Genomic DNA, 21905 nt, shown 5'->3' with positions numbered 1-21905 from the left:
GCGCTGCGGCCGCGCTCCAGCTGTGACGTCATTCAGCAACAGGGCGTCCGAATTTCGGTTTCGGAATCGTCGGGCGGCGATGATTAAGCGGCTGTGGTTGGGCATTTTCTTTTTTTTTTCTTTTTAGACCGCATAGACTTGTCGGAGTTTAGTTTGGATGCGGATTAAAAGTTGACCTTACGTTTAAGTGACTGCTTTCTGGGCAAGGCACCACGCTGTATCTTTTTCTGTGAGATGCATCACGGGAAAAAGGTGGGAGGGGCGTGAAGTTCTGCTTGCACGAGCACGCCAAAATTCAAGCGTGTCAACAGGTAACTGATGCGCGAGCATTACTGACGATGGCAATTACAGCAGCCGTCAGAAGATCACGGCTGATTCACCAATTTCCATTTGACATGCGCAAAATGGATTCGAGCAGCGCAGGACGTCCCCCGTGAGAATGTAAGATCATTTCTAGCAAGAAAGTCATTTCCGCTAAAATTTTCAATGAATACCGCCAATAGATTCTAGCTGGAATCGACAGCTTCTAACAAGAAAACTTGTTAGTCTAGCTATGGCCCAAGGTTACCTGGACTGAGGTGAACCCACCCCACCGAGTGACGGCTCAACCACCACCGTCAGCTCTAATAAATGTTTCTTCTCTTTCTCTAGCTATATGGACGATTATTTCCAGCTTTCAGGATTTTTCTTTCCAGTTGGACTGACAATTATTCTAGCTGGAAGTAACAGCTGCCAGCCGAAACAAAATCTCAATCCAGCTAGAAACTGATTTTCTAGCTAGAAATATTTGGTTCAATAATCCAGCTAGAAAAAACATCGGATATCGATGGGAGAGGTCTTCGTCTTGCAGTGGACCTATTAGGCTGTTGATGACAATTGCTCTAGTTGGTGCCGAAAAGTGGTTGCTCAAGGGAATTGGCCAGTGGTGAAAACGTACAGCTGCCGTAAAAAGCTCACTTCATAACCAGTCCCACCAGTCCCACTGCAATGGCGCTTTAGTAGTACTACTTCCAATTTGGCTGCTACAACACACCAACCCACAAATCTCCCATACCTACTTGGGCGGACTGGTCCGATCCAATTCACCGGTTGGCAGCGATGCCAGCATGCCTACCCATACATATGCCTTCGCAGCTTAGCGGGAAGTGGTGCTCCCACATTCAGGAAAATTTTAATCCTCCAATCTGATACTCATATAATATATAAAGAGCCCTACATAATGTAAAGCTGTTAAACTCGTAAAACCAAAGAACAGGAGTCCAGGCAGGTTTCGCAACACAGTCGCAATCACAGAGGCCATGGATACATCCTGCATGTGGCCCAAGCTTACCCAGTCCACGTGCTTCGCACAGGCCTCCAAGTTGGCAAACAGTACAAGCATGACCACAAGGGGCATTCTGAATTCCAATTCAACATCACATCACAGAAAGTAAGAGAGAGAGAGAAAACATTTTAATGAGCTCAAATGTGAGAGTGGAACCCTAGTAACGGATGGGTGCAGGCTCCAGCATAAAAATTCTCGGTTGATTTGTCTGTAAAAGAAATTGGCTACAATGTCGAATATGATGACAGCTAATGGGTGGTTCTCGAGAAGATCAATCCCACTCATCCTAGCAGTCCCCACGTTGCCATTTCCAAGCTAGCCAGTCCTGAAGACAAAACACGTGTCGTGATGCAAGTACACGTTTTGACTTCCAGCTGGGCATACAGCATTTAAAACAAAATATCTGGTGGTACTTGCTTGGTCCCACAAGGCATTATTCTGAATCCTGCTTAGAACTTGCGCTGTATACACACAGAGTAGCCAAGGCCATCCCAACTGCAGGGCTGACAAATCCTATTCACCCCACTTATGTTTCACACCACTTGTAACGGTTATGAGGAGGAATTTTTTATGGTGTAGACCAATCAGCAGAATAGGGATTAGGTGGAGACACAATGGCGGGGTCAGAATACCTCGCTCCTAGTCGAGGGGGTTTCATACACCAAAGAAATGCCTGGGCTATAGGGCGCGCAGCAGCGGAGGGCTGCAGACCTCATGGAAATCTTGAATGGGCTCCCAAATGTCGACACATGGGCGTTTTAATTCTTAGCCTCCAACGGAAAAGCTCCTGCCGCAGCCCCAGAACAGAACATGTGATCTTATACTTAGTAATGTGGGTTTCAATATTGTGTATACAGGTGTGCACACACACAGCACCCACCATTTCTCTTCTCATTCCACATTCTTACCGATTTCTTCACACAGGGAATTTAACCCTCCAATTTTTCTGTGATACGAATACTCAATTATTGACTCATATAAATGTCGGTTCATCCAAGGGACTGCCAAATCCCTGTTGAGACACATGACAGGCTCATGTCTGCTGGAGGGAAATACTCTGAAACAACAACAACAGGGCCGTGTTGGTACAATTTTATTGTCTGGCAAGTGGCATACGTCTCCTTACACGTTCTGCATTCTCTGCACAATTCAAAGAAACAATAACACACAAAATAAATGGCTTTGTACTATGAAGCCACGCAGCTTTCACATCTCGCACACACCACATGCACACAAAATAAAACCTCAACACAGGATGGTTAAGGACTTGGCAGGCAGGCCCACTCATTCTAAAAATTCTACGGAACAAAATGCTGCAATACCCAAGAAAGATACTGAGGTAAACAGTCCTTGAAGAAAAATTTGCTCGAAGCAAAGATAATGCCCAAAGTGGAAAGAAATTCAATACACCATCAACAAGACAAGGGACACTTTTGCGCTCGCCATACACGTGCCCGTGCAAGCTGGTTTTGTTACTACATATTCGTAACTACCCTGGTGACAAAAGGCATCAGAACCGCCCATACACATACCCCAGAATTCGGGGGACACAACCTATGTTATTACAACGGCGGCATCACCGTTGTGCTCTATGTCAAAGGATACAAGGAAGTCAGTTCTGGTTGACCCTAAAATCACATGCTTGGGTGTTTACACGAGCTGGTAATCAGTTACGTACCCGGCTTTGATCAGGTATGATAGCTGTATCCCTTAACTATGGACAGGGAGCATCAAGATACTTTTGAATTACACTTGCGACTGTTGACATCAACAACAAAAAAAGAACACGACACACAGCATGACCATAATAATGTTGTCTGCTCCTTTCTATGCTGTGTTTTCACACCTAAAATTGACCATGAATAACGTCTTCTGACTCGCTTAGTTTCAATCATTTTAGAACACCTGCCCTAGACATACGTTCTACCTGCTGTCTTGCAAGAAAGTGCACTTGCCCAGCAAATGTTGTGCCAACTTAATAATAATAATAATAATAATAATACCAATAATAAAAAGAACTATTGTCAAAGCTAAGCGAAATGGCAAGTTAGTAACATCAGACACCAAACAAGAGGCATTCTGGAGACAAAAACATTCTGGAAGTGCAGTGGCTCTTGAGTATAAGCTTATCGTATTTTCGTTACTCTATGCCCCTACAATGTAATAAAGGTGCAGCACCCACTTAGATAATAATAATAATAATAAAGAAACACACAACAGGAAGAGGAAAGCTAGAAATCAAGTGGTTATGGAAGCCTGCCATTTTCGTATTCGCCCAACAGAAGTTCACACAATTGAGAAACAAACGAAGAAAAAATTTAAAAGTCAGTGCCAGTACCATAATGCTGCCTGTAAGTTGCTTACAAGCACGCTTGACCGCTACAAACATCACGCTGCGAGAGTAAATACGAATACCGAAATACGTGGGCAGTAGTATAAACGACATGACTCAGAAAACACGCTCAACTTAGGTGCCTAGGCAATTGGCCAATTTTTAAATGTGAGCGTGGGTAAACGTAAGTAGAGGACCACGCAAGCTGTCATTTCATTATATTACTGCCTGTGGCTGCAAAGAGAGTTTATGAGCAAATTATACTCAATAATTAACCTAAAGAGAAGAATATATAAAATTGGCACACAATTTGTTGGTGAATATAGAAGACACAGACCTCTGACTACAGGTTGGTAACATTAACTGATAAATTTGTTTTCTGGTTATTAAGCCCATGCTTTTACTTGTCTGCTAGTCAGCAGAGTTAAGCTAGAACAGTCACTGATATGTAGTAAATGCACTTACAATCCACTACTGCGGGGCACTGTTCTGCTTCAGGATAAAACAAACAAAAACAATCAGGCAACCTGAAAGCCCTTAGAGCTGTCCTTTTTTTCTGCATGACCAAGTGGACAGATGGTATCGTACACTGCTAGCAATTTATCGTAGGCCCACCTCCTCGTAAATGCCAGTAGTTCACAAACGATAACCACTTTATACCCTAAATAAAACAGATGGACAATTTGCTTCGAACTGTTTTCGACATTACAAGATTCTCATAGCCTTACACTGAATTATTACATGATATCACGTAACAAAAAAAATCAGACAATATCCTAAAGCATAATTTTCATTCCACAGTTCTCTCTATTCATTTTGCTGCCCTAATAAAAAAAAAATGCAGCCGCCCAAGACTTTTTGATAGAAATAAGGATAAAAGACCAAAAAAAATGACACACGTGAATTAAAATCCTGTTCATGGTTAATAAATAGAGTCGGCAACCTAGCTACTGCTGGCCTGTGGGTGCAACACAAGCTCTTAATAAAACCGGGTGTGTTCAAGAAACAACCGCGCACACACAAAAAAAGGACCCGGGAGCCTTTTGAAAAGGCCACACGTCACCGAGGTGTCACAACCCTACACGATCTGGGTGCCGGAACAATCCGTCATGCAAGCAGGCGCCGTATGTACAAGAACCACCATGGCAGCGGGAGGCTGTGAGGCAGCAGACAGCGCTTGGGGCTTGCACGGCAAGGCCAAGCGGCGCTGCTTGGGGGCTGTGCCGAGCTGTGCTCCACATGCTAGGAGGGCATTGTTAGGCGGCAAGAGCTGCTTCTGCGAGAGAAGGGCGGTTAACGAAAAGAGGCAAATTAACTGGCAAATCTCAGTTTATGCGGGGAAAAGTGGCTCTGGCGGACTGCATAGCACGCCTTCACTAGCACAGTAACACCTCGTTGCTGGAGACACTCAAGGGACCCAGGAAACACGTCTCTTGTAACCATGCGAAGTTGCCAACATGGCGAACATTGGAAAACCAACCAAACCGTTTTCGCTCAAGTGCCTCTAATAACCAAGTGTCTCTTGTGACAGTCTGTCTAATAACAGTGTCTGTTGTAACAAGGTTTTACTGTAAAGCCCCTTTCACTGCAAAAGCCATTACTGCCACGAAAACAATACCGCATAGACGGCTGTTACGAGAATACCACAGTTTTCAGAGTCAACTATTCACCAGAAAGCCAATTTCATGTGCCATTTTTATGTGTAATTTACAAGTTCTAAAAAGGGTGCTTACAAAACATTGCAGCCCTATTATTAATGAGCCTCCTCGATTTACCAGTCCTGGAGAGTCCGCAGGCAGTGCGTTCGGACCAGAAGTCCTATAGGAATACATAGGAAAATCGAGCGCCGGATTGTGTCTCGGGTAGTCCGCAGACGATCCGGGACTCATAAACGAGGAGGCCCAGTACTTTTGGAGTAGACGCACTCCAAAGGCCATGTGGCAGAAGCCTAGAGCCTTAGTTTATTTCTAAACCTTGCAGGAACTTGTAAAACACCAGGTGCCCACCATGACCACTAGAGAAATTACCACAATGACATCCACTACAATTCACACAGGATGTGCGCATGAGCCGCCTGTTCTGTCCTGACCCAAGGGTGCGCCATCCCAGAACAAATACCGAAAGGAACGTTTTAAATGCAGTCTTTTTGTCAAAAAAAAAAAATGCACACCAAAAACCCCATAAGATGAATTACAGAGTAACTCTAGCCTACAACAAAGTGATCAAGAATGTTTAGAACTCTTGCATGCCTCCTTAAAAGGGTGACGAAGAACACGCTTCAACCAAAAAAATTGGTTTTTCATACCTCACCAATTCTTGCTTGACAGGAAGTAACTCTCGATCAAAGAGAAGGATTGAAAATTACCCACTACATTCCCCATATTCAAAAGTAGGCTTGTGCGAATGTTCGGGCACTTCGACTCAAATTTAAAATTTCTGATATTTCGAAGTATTTGGGGTGAACGAATATCAAAACTGCGTTCAAGTTTCGGTTTCGTTAGGCAAGCCGCAATGCCATTGCCGTCAGGCCTACATCTTGACTGCCTGTGGAGCCAAGACAAGCTAAGCCACATTCAGAGCGTTGTTTTGCACGCGATTCGTGCGCGTCGGCGTCACACGCGCGATTTTTTGACGCCCCCGTCGACGATTCCACGCGTGCGGCAGCTTTTGCCTCGCTCAGAAAATGACGTGCGTCGCGCGCGGCAGTGGGAGGAGCCTAACGACTTGCGCCAATGGGGAGGCACGCTCCTCATGGCGGCAGTTGCAAAGCACTCGAGCCAGAGATGTTTAGGCTTACCACCCCGTCAGATATTGCATGGGCACTTTTACTAGCGGCGCGGATGATGATTTATTGTACCGCTTTCACCCACATTAGAGAGTTTTAGCTGACCATTTTTGACGCTCCGCTATGCTCCCGACGGCCCGCTAAGCACAACCGGAGCGTCAGCGGCCAAAAGGCTTTTAGCTAAGCGATAACTGTATCTCCCTCGACGGGGAATGATTCGCGTCACTGGCCGTGCCCTGTGCGTGGGCAAACCAAAACATCATCGCAAAGTAAAGATACGAATTGGAATTCCGTCGGTCAAGTAATGTAAAGTACTGTGTTTAGTGCCTTATTTCACCTTTTTAAAACAATGTACAGTGTAGACCGCTTATAACGTATGTCGCGGGAGCTGCAAAAATCCGCACTATAAGCGGTACTGCGCTATAACCAAAACATGCCCGAATTCAACCACATCGCCACCTACCACTCACGTCATCCTATATTTATCATCACTCAAACGCACAGCCCTTAAAAACAAAGGCACGGTCTATATTTCGTATTATTTTTAACATCAGCCGCTGCTGCAGGGAAAAAGCGCAGTCTCAGAAACGGCGAGCGCGGCTTTAACTTCCGTTGTGTTTTGAAAGACCATGGCTGCGTTTTTAGCGTCTATGAACAGATGCCACAGGACGTGATAAGAGCGCCAGCGGGATTTTTTTTTTTTTTTTTTTTTTACCCCACCTTGCGCTCACGATGCCGAAGGCGGCTGCTTATCAGCGCAACGTACTGGTGGTGGAAATCTTCGGCTTCGCGCGGCTTGCATGTTCGGAAAGGTAAATAGCGGTGGCTTATCTGCACAACGTTCTAAAGCGTGAACCGCGTGGTAGATTTGGTATCGCGAAAACGTGCAGTGCACGCCAGCGCGGATACAACTGGCGTGGTGTGGGCGGCGCGGTAAGAGGCGGCACCGTGGCGTCGGCACTGCCCGTAAAGCGGTGCAGGCAGTTCCAGCGACCGCTTCTAACCGCTCGCCGAAATGCCGCACGGGGCGCAAGCGAAGATGATCATGCAAGAAAAGAGCTAATAATGTGGGCGAACAGTGGAATATAAACCGCCATCCACGCTGCTTGTGAAAGCGCTCATCAAAAAATACCGCGGTGATAAGCCTAAACATCTCTGGCGCCTGGCGCGGCTAGCGGGCTTGGAGCGCTTCGAATCTTCCCCCATTAGGTACGCGTCTCCCCATTGGTGCAAGTCGTCAGGCTCCTCCCACTGCCACGCGAAGAAGCCACCGCGAGCGCGGAATCGTCAACACGAGCACGAAAAAAAAAAAAAAAAAAAAAAAAAAAAAAAAAAAAAAAAAAAACGCGCAACGCCGATGTGCGTGATTCATGCGCGAAAACGGGCCATGCGGTTCACGATTAATAAAAACAATTTACCGCGCACGGATGGGGAGTCTGTCGCTATCTTCCGAGGTGCATCAAGCAAGGACAGTTGTGGTTATCACGTACGCACGAACTTTTTTTTTCTTTGGGTGTCTACGTTAGAGGAGGGCAAGGGGTGCACGCTGCATCAGACGGCCGATTTCATTCTTTCTTTTTTCTTTTGCTACCCTAAAACGATGCCTCAGCTGCGCTTGTCGATCAGCAGACCCGCCGAAAAACCGCACTATAAACGGTATTGTGCTTCGGCCAACCGCATCTTAAGCGGTATGCTTATGCATTGAATTCTATGGGAGGCAAACCGGTGGTCGCAAAAACCCGCGTTATATCCGGTCCCGGACTATAAGCGGTTACGTTATAAATGGTCTACACTGTAGTTGATTACACGGTATAATGGTTCTAAATTATTTTAAAGAAGCCGACAAACTTCGGAATAGCCTAGACAAGGCTGTCTTTCTCTGCGCTCCAAAGAAGCAGCCCTGCGCTTCGGTCGACGTTTTTCGCTTCCACAATGAAGTTTGTTGAGGAGTGCGGCAACTTTGCCTATTCGGCAGAGCTTTCGCGATTTCGTCGCTCGCGTTTCAACTAAAGAAACGGAGTTTGCGGGAGCACGCTCGCATAGCGGGGCGGCCATGTTGATATTCCGCACGGTAACGTAAGCTGCAGCGACAGTTCACTAAGAGGCCCCGGATAGCGGAGCGGGGCTCCGCTCCGGTATCCCCGCAAGCACCTTTGCGCACCACACATGCGCAATGGCGCTCCCGCTAGCTATCAGAGCGGAGCGGACCATCAGAAACGGTCAGCTAAAACTCTCTATTATCACCTCCTTTACAACACAAGCAACTTCGTGCATGCCTTGAGCGGCATATTAGAGAGAGCTTAGAAGCGGCCACTCGAGTGCCCCGCACCATTTCGCGACCGAAGCTGCCGCCCTGTTGTCACGGCCGGCCGCGTTCCGCGCAGCGTGCGGGTGGTTTCGCGGCGGCGTCAGAGGGCCTGTGGAGTGCGCGGCGCCTTTTCGCGAGCAGAAAACAAGTCCGGCCATTCCTGGAGAAAGAGCGACAAAGAGGGGAGAGAGAGCCCGTACGTCGCTGTCACTTGCTCGCTTGGCGGTTGGGTGCCTCGCCGGCTCGTTCGTATCATCCGCCGGGCCACGCAGGTCCGTTCGTAAGAGCCGAAATTTTTCCCATTGCAAACAATCCAATTTCGCCTGGACTTATCAGAAATTCGTATCATCGCGAAATTCATATCACCCAGAAAGGTATCATCAAGATTCCACTGTATAGAACTTTTTTATGAAGGTCCCGCCAGGCCCAGAAGCTCAGTGTCTCAGTGACAGGAAGCTCAGTAACACCTGACAGCTATTCGAATTCACTTCGAAAGTATTCGAACCCAAGGACTATTCGCTTCAAATTCGCTTCGAACTAAAATATTACTATTCGCACAAGCCTATGCAAAAAGCATTAGGAGGTCAAGCAAAAGCAACAGTCAGTATGCTGACTGTTCCTTGTCTGCAGGAGGTATATACGCAATGTTTTATAAAACGCTACCAAGGTTACTTTGGTGTTGTTAAATACAGTTTGACGCATTGCCACTTAGATGCGGCCCCACTTGCCTTCCTTGATTGTGCACGACGAGTTCCAATGCCCTGCAGTGTTGGCGGCGAGCTCAGTTCTTCTTCATCTTGTCAGCAATGAGATTCCGGATGGTGAGAACGGCGGTGGAGAAGTACTTCTGGAAGATGCCGTGGTGCTTCATGCCGGGGCTCATCGCCAGGAACAGCACTGCGGGCAACAGGGGGGCAAAGAAGTTTGAAACCACAGAGGGCAAACGTGTGAGCAAGCAACGTGTTCTGGTCGCCTGAAACATCTGCCAAGATTGAAGAACGCAGTGCATGCAGAGAACGTCACGGTACCTGTTGGATGCTCATAAATGAGCTTATTACGGACCAGTTTTGTGCACCATCAAACAAAAGTCAGGTCGGGCAAGTTAGTAGTGCATGTCGGATAAAAATAGCGTGAAACAAGACAAGCCACAAAGACACATGAAGAGTTGTGGAGTGAAGACATGGCTATTAGCTAGCCGATGAAAAACTGCATGAATTCACCCCTACTTCCCTTTTTGTAGGTGCACAATATTCTTGCCTTCCATTTCCCTGCTGCAATAGACATCGTTCTAGAAACGGTGAAATATTATTTCTGTGAAATTAAGTGATTTTAAGCCAGTGTTCGTTAAATCTTTGAAGCAAACGACTGCATCCTGAAGGGTGTTCTTTTTTATTGAATACTCGAGCACAAAACATCACACAATATGCAGGCAAAGATCAAAAGTACAAGAACGTAAGTCCTCACATGTAAATCTGACACAATTACAATTAAAAGTAAAGATTAACAGTACAAAAATGCGAGGCAAAACTCGAAAGCTGAAGGAAAAATGCAGATAAAAAATATCAGGCTAAAATTTTTTTAACATCCGTTTGGGTGCATTAAACACCTAAACCTCTAGTATTTACACCACAAAAATACTAATGCAACGTTACATACCACAATCCATACTCCAAGCTGTGCACATACAACTCACATTGAGTTTGTTGCCCTTACTGAGCAGGAAATAAATCAGTTTAAAAGTGACAGATGAGGCAGACTCATAATATGCCAATATGAAAGAAAAAGTGACTTGCCATTACAGAGAAAATATCTATTAAGTAGTGAAGGGTGGTGGCAGGCCCATTATCAGTGCGCAGGTTTGTTTCGTTGGTTTTCTTTTAGCCTTCATCTACGGAGGCCACTACGTATGTTGCTTTTACAGCTTTATGGAAAACTGTCACATCAAAAGAGATACATCTGCGACAGCCAGTTTACTAGGTTTGGGGAGAAAAAAAAAGAGAAAGCGAATCAGAGCTAATTATGTCACCTCCTGGCATTCCATTGCAATAAAAAGCAGACATGCCTGGGTCAAACACGAGTGAGGCCTATCTGTTGCCTAACATAAGCCGGTTGCGGCAGTGGACATATTGAAGGTTGTTCTTCCCTGTTTTCTGTGCTCACGTCTGGAACTTCTGGGCCCAAAGCACACGTGGCACAGCAGACCGTGTCATAACTCTGGCACACTGAAGCTTCGCCCCCCACTCATAGTAAATTGTGCTTGCATACTGGCGGTGACATTAAATCCCCAACCCCACAACACATCACATAAGTCTGAGCCGTGTTTCGACAACCGATAAAATGACAGCTTCCACATCAAAGCTGCTTCACAACCAGCCACAGAATAGTCACTGAAAAACAGACCCCACCTGCGTGATTATCGGGAAAAATTAGTTATGGGCTGTGAAATTCGATGCTGTTCGGTAGTATGCGGAAGTATAGGTTAACACCAGCAACTGGGTGCACGCAATGGCTGGGAAAAAAGTAAATTGTAAATCACAAAGCCTCCCCCCAGAATCCCAGTAAGAGAAAGAAAAGCCCACCGGGGGGCATTCTCACCGATGAGGTAGGTGAGGAAGAGGTTGTCAAAGGCATTCCCGATCCACGCCACCACAAGGAGCGATACCAGCACCACCACCACGTACTGTCGGGGCACAGGGGAGGAAGCTCAAGAGGAGAAGCGATGCGGACGGGACAGAGCAGCCTGCTTACAACATACGAGGACTGTCACTGAGCACTTTCAACCCTTTCGGCCCTGGTAGTGTCAACTGACGCCATCACATAATTAGTTCGTCTAGCGCGTACAGAACAAAACCAAAACTGACAGCTTTTTGGGAAATTGTCCTTCAATGATGCCTATTGCAATAGATATCGCTGTTCTGTCTTTTCAGTGAAGCCACACGCTACGAAAAAGAAAAAGCTCCGGTGAAGTCGAAATTACGACACCGAGGCTGAAAAAAAAATGGTGGTCTCAGTTTTATTCCCAAGCTTGTGAATCTATAAATATGTGCACTACGAAGCTCACTTTTTGTTTGTAGGTTCATGGAGTCATAACGCTTAGGAAAATGTTCAAAAGCGATGTCTTTGCTGAAAATAATTTTTTAAATTGGCAGATGTCCTAATTAATTCCTCATTAATAAATTGTTTAATACTTTTACTTCCAGCTCTATTTTTGGTTTGTGTGCTTATGGGACCCTAAAATTTAGGAAAACACACAGAAAACACTGTTTTGCTTGAAATAAAAAAACCAGGGCTGAAAGGGTTATTAATGAAGGCGCTGCTTTCTTGCTTCTTTCTCACAGATCAAGCTACGAGGTTACTTTGCCAAAGTGTTACTGGGAGTCCACTGTGTACAAGGAGACAAAAATGTCCCCGCAAAAACCTTCCCTGTTTGGCACAGAACATTAACTGTGCCGACCCTTAAGGGAGGTATTCAAGCTAGGTGAAAGCGCTACAAGGACACTGACAAGAGTTCCACAGACAGTCACAGAGGGCAGTCACACACCTTTGTACGCCTTAGTTCATCTTTTACATGAAAAAGAAGCACATAACCCAAGCCTCAGGCAGTCATCATTCGAACGCTCCAGGGAAGAATTCCACAGTTTCCCTACAGGCAGCAAGCCAATTATTGGAACAAAGTGAAATGAGGTTGACAGTCACTAAGTGTGCACACAAGACAGAAAGTAGTCATTCACTTAGGCAAAGAGCGAGAGAGTAAGGACAGAAGTAAAAGGGCCCTGTATTCAAATCGGGGCTAATCCCTGCAACCGGTGTCCGGCGGGGGAGGGTACGCACCACTTTGGGCTTGTCCTGCTTGGCCTTCTTGATGGCGGCGCAAGCACCCACGACCGACTGCCAGGCGTGTACCACCTCGAGGCAGATGTCCTGCAGCTGGCGCTCATGCTGGCCTGTCCTGGAAACACAGTGGCCACACCGAGCACATCATCCCCCCTGGTTCAATCTCACACCCAACAGGTGGGGCAGCCCCCTTCGGGTGTCAAATGCTTTGCGAAGAGCACTGTACAAAATTTCTCGCCATCTATTTGAGCACGTGTTCAGGTACACTGATGGCAGAGGAATAATAATAATAATATAGCAATGGTGATCACAATAAAAAAAATTACTCGAGGGCACTTGAGTCTGTTTATGTGCTTTTGATGCAAAAGCGTTATAGTAGTAGTGAGAATGGAGGAATTGGCCATGAGCTTCTGACAGCATCTATCCCCTCTACTGGTTGACCCCCCCCCCACCGAGTGGGTATGTGAGATTTGGATATGCTGACGCCACAGGCAAATGAGAAGTGGTGAATCAGGCATTAGCCTTTGGCAGCAGCTGTCATTGTCAGTGGACATTCCCTCGAGTTGGTCTGAAGACCATTTGGAACTAAATTCTGAAATGCTGCAAATCCGTACTATGGTACCCCTGTGAAACCAGCACGACACACACGCGATGTAGTGGTGAAGGACAGTGAAATCTTGGCATAACAAACTTCGGGGGGTGTGGAAAATTGCTCGTTATTCCGAAAGGCTGTTGTAGTGAAAATCGCACAAGTTAAAACTACAAATTACAGCGTAGACCATTTATAACGCAACCACTTATAGTGCAGGATATAATGGGCCCCGGAGGCCCCCGGGGCCCATCTAAGGGAGGCCCCCGGTAGGCCTCCCTTAGAACTCTATGCATAAGCATACCATTTAAAACGTGGTTGTCCGAAGCGCAATACCGTCTATAGTGCGGTCTTTTGACGGGTCTGCTGATCAACCGGTGCAGCTGGGTCATCGTTTTAGGATCGTGAGGGGGGTAAAAAAAATAAGAAGACAGAATCGGCTATTTCCTCTAACTTTGACATAGAAAATAAAAAATAGGCACCCTTTAGTTTGCATGTTCCGAATTGGCATGCACATGATAATCACAACTGCCCTTCCTTGATGCACCTCGGAAGACAGCGTTTTTAGATGCTTTTTCAGTTCCGTATCTCCCCACCGCGGCCATGGAGAGAAGGCGGCCGGCCGCGACTCTCGCCACCGCGGCGCTGCGGTTGCGAGTTGCGCTAGGAGAGCGAGCGTCGTCTGCTAGCGGGGAGCGTTCCGCTCGGCGTCTCCGGTCCTCGCCGCTTCTGGCTGCGTACTGCAAAAGAAATGACTGTTCTCGGACGTTGCTCATCATTTTGCTGCGGCCGTTGCAGTTCTAGATCTATTTGAAACGGACGGTATTATGCAAGAAGTCGTGTACCTATGCCCAGGGATTTGAAGCGGTGGCTAAAATATCAAGAACGACAGCGTTTTACATGAACGTTCGCGTAGCAGTGGCTCTCAAGCGTGCGCACAAATTCTCTTGCCATGCCAATTGCGCAAATTTATTGCATCACGAATGATATTTTTTCACACGACTGTTGGAGCAGCTTCCCGTTTCGTAGACAACATAGGTGATATCGTGTCGCGCAACAACACTCTTCAGGATTGTGTAGGCCCCGCTTTCTTTCGGGCCCAGTAAAAAAGTTTGCCGACGCTGCCCCGGTTCTTCTTCGAGTGCTGCCGTTCTCCAGTTTGCTGGGAGCCGTATTGCCGCACTATTCTCGACTATCTGTGCAAAATCGGTGCATTGCTGGAGAACAGGATTGTCGCTTCTTGGGAAAGTGCTCTCCTTTTGTAATCACCTAGCTCGTGCGCAGAAGCTACCTTTCTCTTTTTCGGAGACCGCCGCCGTGTCTGCTTGCTCAACAAGTTGCTGGAAGGTTGGGAAAGTTAACGGAAACTGCACTTTCCTTCAGTGCCCAGTAAGCCCGGCCGATCTCGACGACTTTACGTTTATGATCGCAATATCCTCTTCGAGAAAATGAAGTCCACATATATCTTGCGCGTTTTGCTTATCTCTTTGTCCGCGCGGGGAATCGCTCTTTTCTATTGGGTGAAAAGCTATGGATCCGATGACGGCGCTAAAAAGAGACACTTCTGAGTGTTGCTTCTGTATCTGCTCGTACAGCCAGGTGCGGAGCACGTTGGCATTGCGGTAAGCCAGGCTCATCAAAGAAAACACAGCGTCTTGACGGAGTTACGAAATCCTCGATGAAATGGGCACTGTTCAATAGCGTCAAACTGAACGCACTGAAGGGGCAAGGTTCGCGCACAAGGGGTCAAAAACAAACGCAAACAAAAGGAAGAAACTTGTAGAGACACGCAACTACGCCGAAACTTTGAGCATGCATATACGCACGCGCGTATATGCATGCTCTTCTGCAAAAGTGAACTCGGAAGAACCACACAAGTGGCAAACAATTTCGTTGTCTTCTGTTTATTGTAGCTGTTTGCTTTCAAGAATGTACACAATTACCGGATGTGTGCGCCCACCCACGCACGCACACCAAACACGTGGAGCGCTTAACTAAGTGGTTTTCGCCTTCCTGCTCCAGTCGGAAGGAAAGCATAACGTAAACCGCATGTGAGCGCTGGGATGTCAGCGCGCAAGAAAAGCTCTGTGCGCTTGAACCTAGAACAGGCACAGAGAAGAATAATCGGCACCTCATGAGAACGTCGACTTGCCGGAGAGCGCGTGCAACGCCGTGCAAACGCAGCGCGCGCGCGCGCGAGAAAAAAAAAAAAAAAAAAAAAAAAAGAATGGCAGAAAATAATAACTTATTCCGCAGAAAAAAAAAAAAAAAAAAAAAAAAAAACAGTGGCGTAACACGTTACGTAGAGTTGCTGGTCACGTGATTTTTATCGCTCTTGGATTCCTTCGCCCTCGTGCAAATTCCAGCCGGCCGTAGCGTTCCGCTTCGGCATCTCGGGTTGTGATCTGGCTGTGTACTCGAAAAGAAATAACTGCTCTCGGAAGTTGCTCAACATTTTCTTGCCGCGCGCGCGCTATTCTAGTTCGCGATTTATTTGAAACGGGTCGATTATGCAAGGAGATGTACGTACGCCCAGTGATTTTTAGCGGGGGCCAAAATACCAAGAACGACGTACAGCATTTTAAATGAATTTTCGCGTAGCAGTAGCTGTCAAGTGCGCACGCGATTTCGCTTGAGATGCCAATAGCGCAAGTTCGTTGCAGCACGAATGATATTTCCTGATAACCATGCGCAGAAACTGCATGCTTTCTTTATGAAAGACATCCGCGTATCCTTCGTAGTTTCAAAGAAATCAAATTGTTGCGCGGGTAAAGCTAACCCAAAATCCTTGAGATTTAGATTGTATGTTTTCTAGTTATATTGTGTTAGCATTAAGAATTTTTATTTTTGTTCATTTGTCTGTTTTGTTTCAATATTTTTTTTAGCATGAGGCTACATTCCGTCCTCCTCTTGTACATTTTGTAAAGAGCATAAGCATGTCCCTCATGCACGACGCATGTGCCCAGCCTCCTCACACAGCACGTTGACGAAGTCATGAAATGCTTTCACCCGTGGCCGCACTGCTCTATAGCATCTCAAACCGACCACTGAAAACGGCAAGTTTCTCGCGCAAGGGCAAAGACAAACGCAAGCGAAAAGAAGAAACTTGTAGGGCAGACACGCAACTACACCGCGGCCGCAACTTTGAGCCCGCGGGCCGGCCGCGCACGCCGTCAACGCTGCCGCCGCAGCCGCCGCCGCAGCCGCCGAAACAGCGCAACTCGCGACGGGAGCGCCCTTTCAGCGCCTGGGGTAAAGTCGCGCCCGCTTTGGAAGGCGCAGTTCCGAAACTGAAAAAGTATCTATAAACGTTGCCTCGGAAGACAGCGTGCCCCTCTTCCCCTTCCCCAAGCGGTCTATTATAACGTTGTGCAGATGAGCAACCACCGTTTTCCTTTTCGAACAACTGGAGATTGGGAGCCACGATGACGAAGCTTTCCACTACCCATACGTTGTGCAGATAAGCAACTGCCTTCAGCATGGTGCACACAAGCTGGGGTATATATATATATATATATATATATATATATATATATATATATATATATATATATATATATATATATATATATATATATATAGTGCAGGGCTTGGCAGCTGAATAGTATATTATATTTGAGTCACCACTTGAAAAAGGCTGGTTTCCAGCCGAAACGTCGTATTAAATATTGTTATGTTTTTCGTGGTGACTCTAATTTAATATATATATACAGTTGAACCTCGATATAACGAACCTCGATTTAACGAAATTCGCGATATAACGAATTTTTTCAAGTTTTCTAACAAAATTTTGCTAAATGCATGTATTTTTGTCTCGATTTTACGAAGTAATTTTGTGCGGCGCTTTCGATTTAACGAAGTCACGGCAAGAAAGGAAGAACGAAATTCCGGTCGAGGCACGTTTTATTTTGCCTCTCAGGCCCTACGTTGAAAAAATTCAGTACTCAAATTGACTCTTGAAGGCTAAAATGAAAGAAAAGCGGTGAAATCTACGGTTAACAACAATTAAAAGCGAAGAACGAAGCTGCACAAACCGCTAGCGGTCATAGACGGGTTAATAGTGCGGCCACTATTTTGACGTCTCCATCGTTGCCTACGCCAGCGCCCTCTATGCTTAGGCTACCGAAGCCTACTTTAAGCTTTTTTTTTCTACGCGTCATTGCTCACGGTGCTGCTGCTCTAGGTTGTGCTCGCTGATAACCAAATTAATATTTGGTTCGTGCATCGTTAGGTGAGTCTTGTCAGCAGCATGAGCACTCCAAGAGAAAGAAAAGTGTTCCGAACAAGAGCCTGAGGAAGTTCGGTGGAACTGGCAGCCACCGAAGTGTGATGGATGCCATCGATGTTCTGCGGAGGCACGCAAGTGCACACGAATGTTTAAGACCTTGTTAGCGCTGTCAGCATACGAGCGTCACGTAAAGCCCGCCCTGGTCAAGAAACGCCAAGCACTGTTTACGGACTTCTTCACTACGGCTTGAACATCGAGTGCTGGTGGCAATAAATTGCTCTCTTTGAACGTGGTCATCTTCGTTTCACCAGCGTTCATTAGACAGCTGCGGTGCGGAGAAATCAGTTTCGTAAGGGCTCAGTGGGCATAAAAGTAATTGCTTAATCGAATTTGGCCGGAAGATTTTTAATGTAAGCTTTCCGCTTTCCGGAGCACGTAAGCGCTGCTCCACACAGTGAAGCGGTCCGCGTGTACTCCGCTCAACTCGCAATCATGGCTTTAGCTCGAGTGTTGTGGTTGCATCACGCGCCCATACTGCGGACCCTTTGTACATGAAAAAAGTCTTTCGAAAGTTTCATAGTAGCCTTCCGCTGTTGGCCCGCCGCGCCTAAGCCTACCACTGAATGGACGAAAAGAGGCGTAACTTCGAACGAGCACCTCGGCGGGGTGAAGTTCACGGGACATGGGCACGGGTTCAATTGACTAACAGCGGCATTTAGTAGGGACCGAAATTAAAAAAGAAAAAGTGGAAACCTAGTCTGCTATCATATTTAATGAGGCGTTGCGGAAAAAGCACCGGTTTTACGATGACGCATGAACTACCGTCGGCTATCCGAATTCCATTGCCCAAGTGTTGAAATTCACACAATTTTCGCGGCCAGTTTTAGTACAAATTTCGCTTTAATTGGAGAGGTAACTACATAGCAGTTGTTGCCTGGCGAGGGCCAAAGTGTTAAAACCCCAATAACTGGTTAAATGAACTGTAAAATCGAAACCTCGATTTTACGAAATTCTCGATTTAACGAAATTTGCGGCCCCAAGTACGACTTCGTTATATCGAGGTTTAACTGTATATATATATATATATATATATCAGGGTGTCGAACCGGAACCGAACCGAACCGAAAACCGGAACCGAACCGGTATTTTTTCCGGAACTGAACCCGAACCCGAACCGTTATTTTTTGAGCACGCTGAACCCGAACCGGAACTGAACCGGAAAAAGAAATAACGGTTACCGGTTCATGCCGAAACGGTTCGACCTTTTGTTGTTGATATTGCACAGTCAATGCAATTCAGGTCTTTTTTTCTTTCACGTACCATCAACTTCGTACTTGCTCGCGCACTTTCCCCTCCAGACAATTGAACACTATCACGCTCTATGTAACAACAGGGGAAATGAATGAGCACCAATGTAGCATTGGTCTGTTGCTGCTGGAAGCGCGAGCGTAGTGCAAGCTGACCAAACGAAATGTCATTCTCGGCAGCTTGCAGGGGATATAAAACGACTGTGCCCTTCCCTAGCTGCGACTTCATTGGAGCAATCAGGCTGCAGGAGTGCCCCACTGCGCAACAGCGAAAGCTCACACCCGATGTGTGCAAACTTTTCGCATTTCATAATATGTTTAAAAGGTCCGACACCTGCAAATTATTAATACTTGACAAGTGTGACCGCAGGAGCTGCTCAGTGGCTAAGCCGTTTGCTAAGCCGTTTGCCCAACTCGCTACATTGCTTCTACTGCTACTCGTTCCGGAGGGGAGTACTGCTGTGGACGAATTAAAGAGCGTCTACCCAAAAAGTCCCATCTCATGCTGCACGTGTCAAATTTCCCTTTCATTTTGTAACCGCATTATCTGTTATAAGATTCCGCAATGTAGCACACGGAACGATGGTAGGGGTTCAGGCGGTACGATGACATACTGATTGTAATGCACACTTTCGGTATCGCAAAAGTAATTGCAGTGGTCAGAGCAATAATGCAGTGACTGAGCGTTCACTGAGCTTACTTTTAACAAAAGTGTGGCTAACACAATCGATAAAGTGACAGCTAACAAATTATTCAGGGAGACCAAATATTCTAATTCATTGGTAGTATTTATGTGCCTGTTGTAGAATTCTTCTGTTTTGTTACAACTATAAAAAATGTGCGCCATTGGTATTAAGCGCTGGTATTTGAACACGCCAGCACGCAGGACTAAATTTAAGACTTCAAGGTTAGCGTAATGGACGATTGCATAGCGACAATTGCGATTTCAACAAAAAAAGGAAAGGACAGAAAATATATCCCACCATCATATCTCTTGGCGTTGGCTTTATGAATAGTTGCTAGGACAACATAAAGTCTGAGTGATAAAGAAGGTGGTAAATCGTCGCCACTTCATGTGTTTTCCTAATATCTCGTAATTGTTTAACGTTTCCTTTGCAATTGCGCCACTGCCTTTGGGGACCAGCAGCATTTTGAATGTTAGTTTGTGTTTTGATTTGACGGTCGTTCGAAACTATTAAATGTTTTTTTTTTTAATTTCAGTGATAATTCAACTCACCGAACCGGTTCGCGAACCGGTCCGGTACGTGACTTTGTCGAACCGGAACTGAACCGGAACGAAATGATTTCACCCGAACCCGAACCGTAACCGAACCAGTATTTTTTTCGGTTCGACACCCTGAATATATATAGTAAGGACATGAGGGGCTCGTTGAGGAAATACAGAAAGATAGGTCAGCAGTCTACGACGCCAAAGGGGGCACATAGGGGTGTGGTTAGGCTCTTTTCTTTTTTACTACGGTTAATGAAGTGAATATTTTTTTTTAAATATACAGAAGAAAGAAAGAAAAACACGCGCCCAGAGTGGGGACCGAACCCACGCCTTTCGATTACATGTCGAATGCCTTACCAATTCGGCTATCTGGGCGACTGTGTTCTCCTTCACTTTCTGGGCTATTTATATTTACTAGGAGTGTTTTTCTTTCTTTCTTCTGTATATTTAAAAAAAATATTCACTTCATTAACCGTAGTAAAAAAGAAAAGAGCCTAATCACACCCCTATGCCCCCTTTGGCGTCGTAGACTGCTGACCTATCTTTCTGTATATATATATATATATATATATATATATATATATATATATATATATATATATATATATATATATATATATATATATATATATATAAAAATTTGGCTTGCATTCTTATCGTGCTGTCTAGCTGGCATAAGCCGGGCTTCTGCCCTGTCGCGAAAAAAGAAGTTCCACTCTGCCATTCGTTTTTCCTCTCCCACATTGTACCAGGTGTTCTGAGCCCCTGCTCCGATAACCTCTGTGCATGTCTCCGTGCTCCATGGCACCCATAAAACATGCAGCGCCGCCGCCTAAAAATATGAAAAATAAAGGGGAAAGAAAACGTGCAGTAAAAGAAGCAGCGTAGCCTGATCCAGCGGGCCACCCAAGCAGCGGTGGCATAGAGAAAGAAAGACTTGCGGCGGCATGCGGCCACCATAGAGTTTCATACTAATATACACTAGATACAATATACACTAGAGGGAAATCTGGCGCCACTGTCTAGCGGAGCCGCGCTCCAGCGAGCGTTCTGTCATGTACCGGGCAGGCACGTTCCACTTGTCCTTGGCATGGCTCACAAACAGGCTGAAAAGTTACCTCTGGCTGCAAAAATGCAACAATATTACTGCAGAAAATTAATCGAAGTCGTTTTATTTCTCAGGAAATGTGTATTTCTCAGGGAATATTTAGAAGCTTTATGCAAGATGAAAAAAAAAAAAAAAACGATGTTACCAGTTTTTATTGATTTTGGCTTCAAGACAAAATAGAAGCCATGTGGCTAACCAAGCCAAGTAGGCGAGGAACGTCGCTAGCTGCAATGGCGCCGCCCACGGCGACCCGCGAATGCAGCGCCAGATTTCCCTCTAGTATATATTAGTATGAAACTCTATGGCGGCCACAGGCATGGGTGGCTTTCTGAACTGAGGAGGCCGCCCACCCTTCATTTTTATAAGTTTTTTTTTCTGCTCCTCCCCACCTTCCTTTTTTTCCTCTCGCATCAATTCGCACTTTCTGCAAAGCAAGGTGCAAGGCGTCCACTCACTGCGCTTTGCCCTGTCGTCTGCTAGCTTACGGCTCCGGTCGCCGCGATTGTTTCATGGAAATCTAAGAATCCCCAGACTTCAAAATACGAGTTCGTAGTACTGGAGCGTTGTTAATATAGCATGGAATTTAAATAAAACGATCATTATTTTGAAAAGTTCATGACTCTGAAGTATGTAGTAGTGACATAATTTTAAAACTATAAGCAGTCAGCATGGTATTTCTTAAATATTCGTTGATCTGAAAAGTTCGTGAATGTGGTGTTCGTTGTACCGAGATTTGATTGTACTGCCAGGGAAACCCGCAACACTTTCGCATTCAAAGCCCAATGCACCGCAAAAAATGTGCTTTCCTTAGTTTACAGGGAGGCGATAGCAGTTTCCACACCTTCAAACTGCTGCCGCT

The 21905-nt window shown here is 45.9% G+C and overlaps 1 protein-coding gene across 1 annotated transcript in view; it reads right to left on the bottom strand.

Moving 5' to 3' along the window:
- Positions 1–2401: 2401 nt before the first annotated feature.
- Arl6ip1 (ADP-ribosylation factor-like 6 interacting protein 1) overlaps positions 2402–21905 on the bottom strand; it is a 30689-nt gene continuing 11185 nt past the window's right edge. Inside the window, exons 4-7 of the mRNA XM_077677590.1 lie at positions 12581–12698; positions 11345–11429; positions 9478–9646; positions 2402–4932 (exon numbers count right to left, since the gene is read on the bottom strand). Of these exons, the coding sequence (XP_077533716.1) occupies positions 9531–9646; positions 11345–11429; positions 12581–12698 (319 nt within the window). The 3' untranslated portion in view covers positions 2402–4932; positions 9478–9530. The remainder of the gene's footprint in view (positions 4933–9477; positions 9647–11344; positions 11430–12580; positions 12699–21905) is intronic.

Source organism: Haemaphysalis longicornis, unplaced genomic scaffold (assembly GCF_048455015.1).
Source record: "Haemaphysalis longicornis isolate Haplotype H1 unplaced genomic scaffold, Haemaphysalis longicornis Haplotype H1 scaffold_7, whole genome shotgun sequence".
NCBI classification, from domain to species: Eukaryota; Metazoa; Arthropoda; class Arachnida; order Ixodida; family Ixodidae; genus Haemaphysalis; species Haemaphysalis longicornis.
This window is presented reverse-complemented; position numbering and strand designations above follow the sequence as displayed.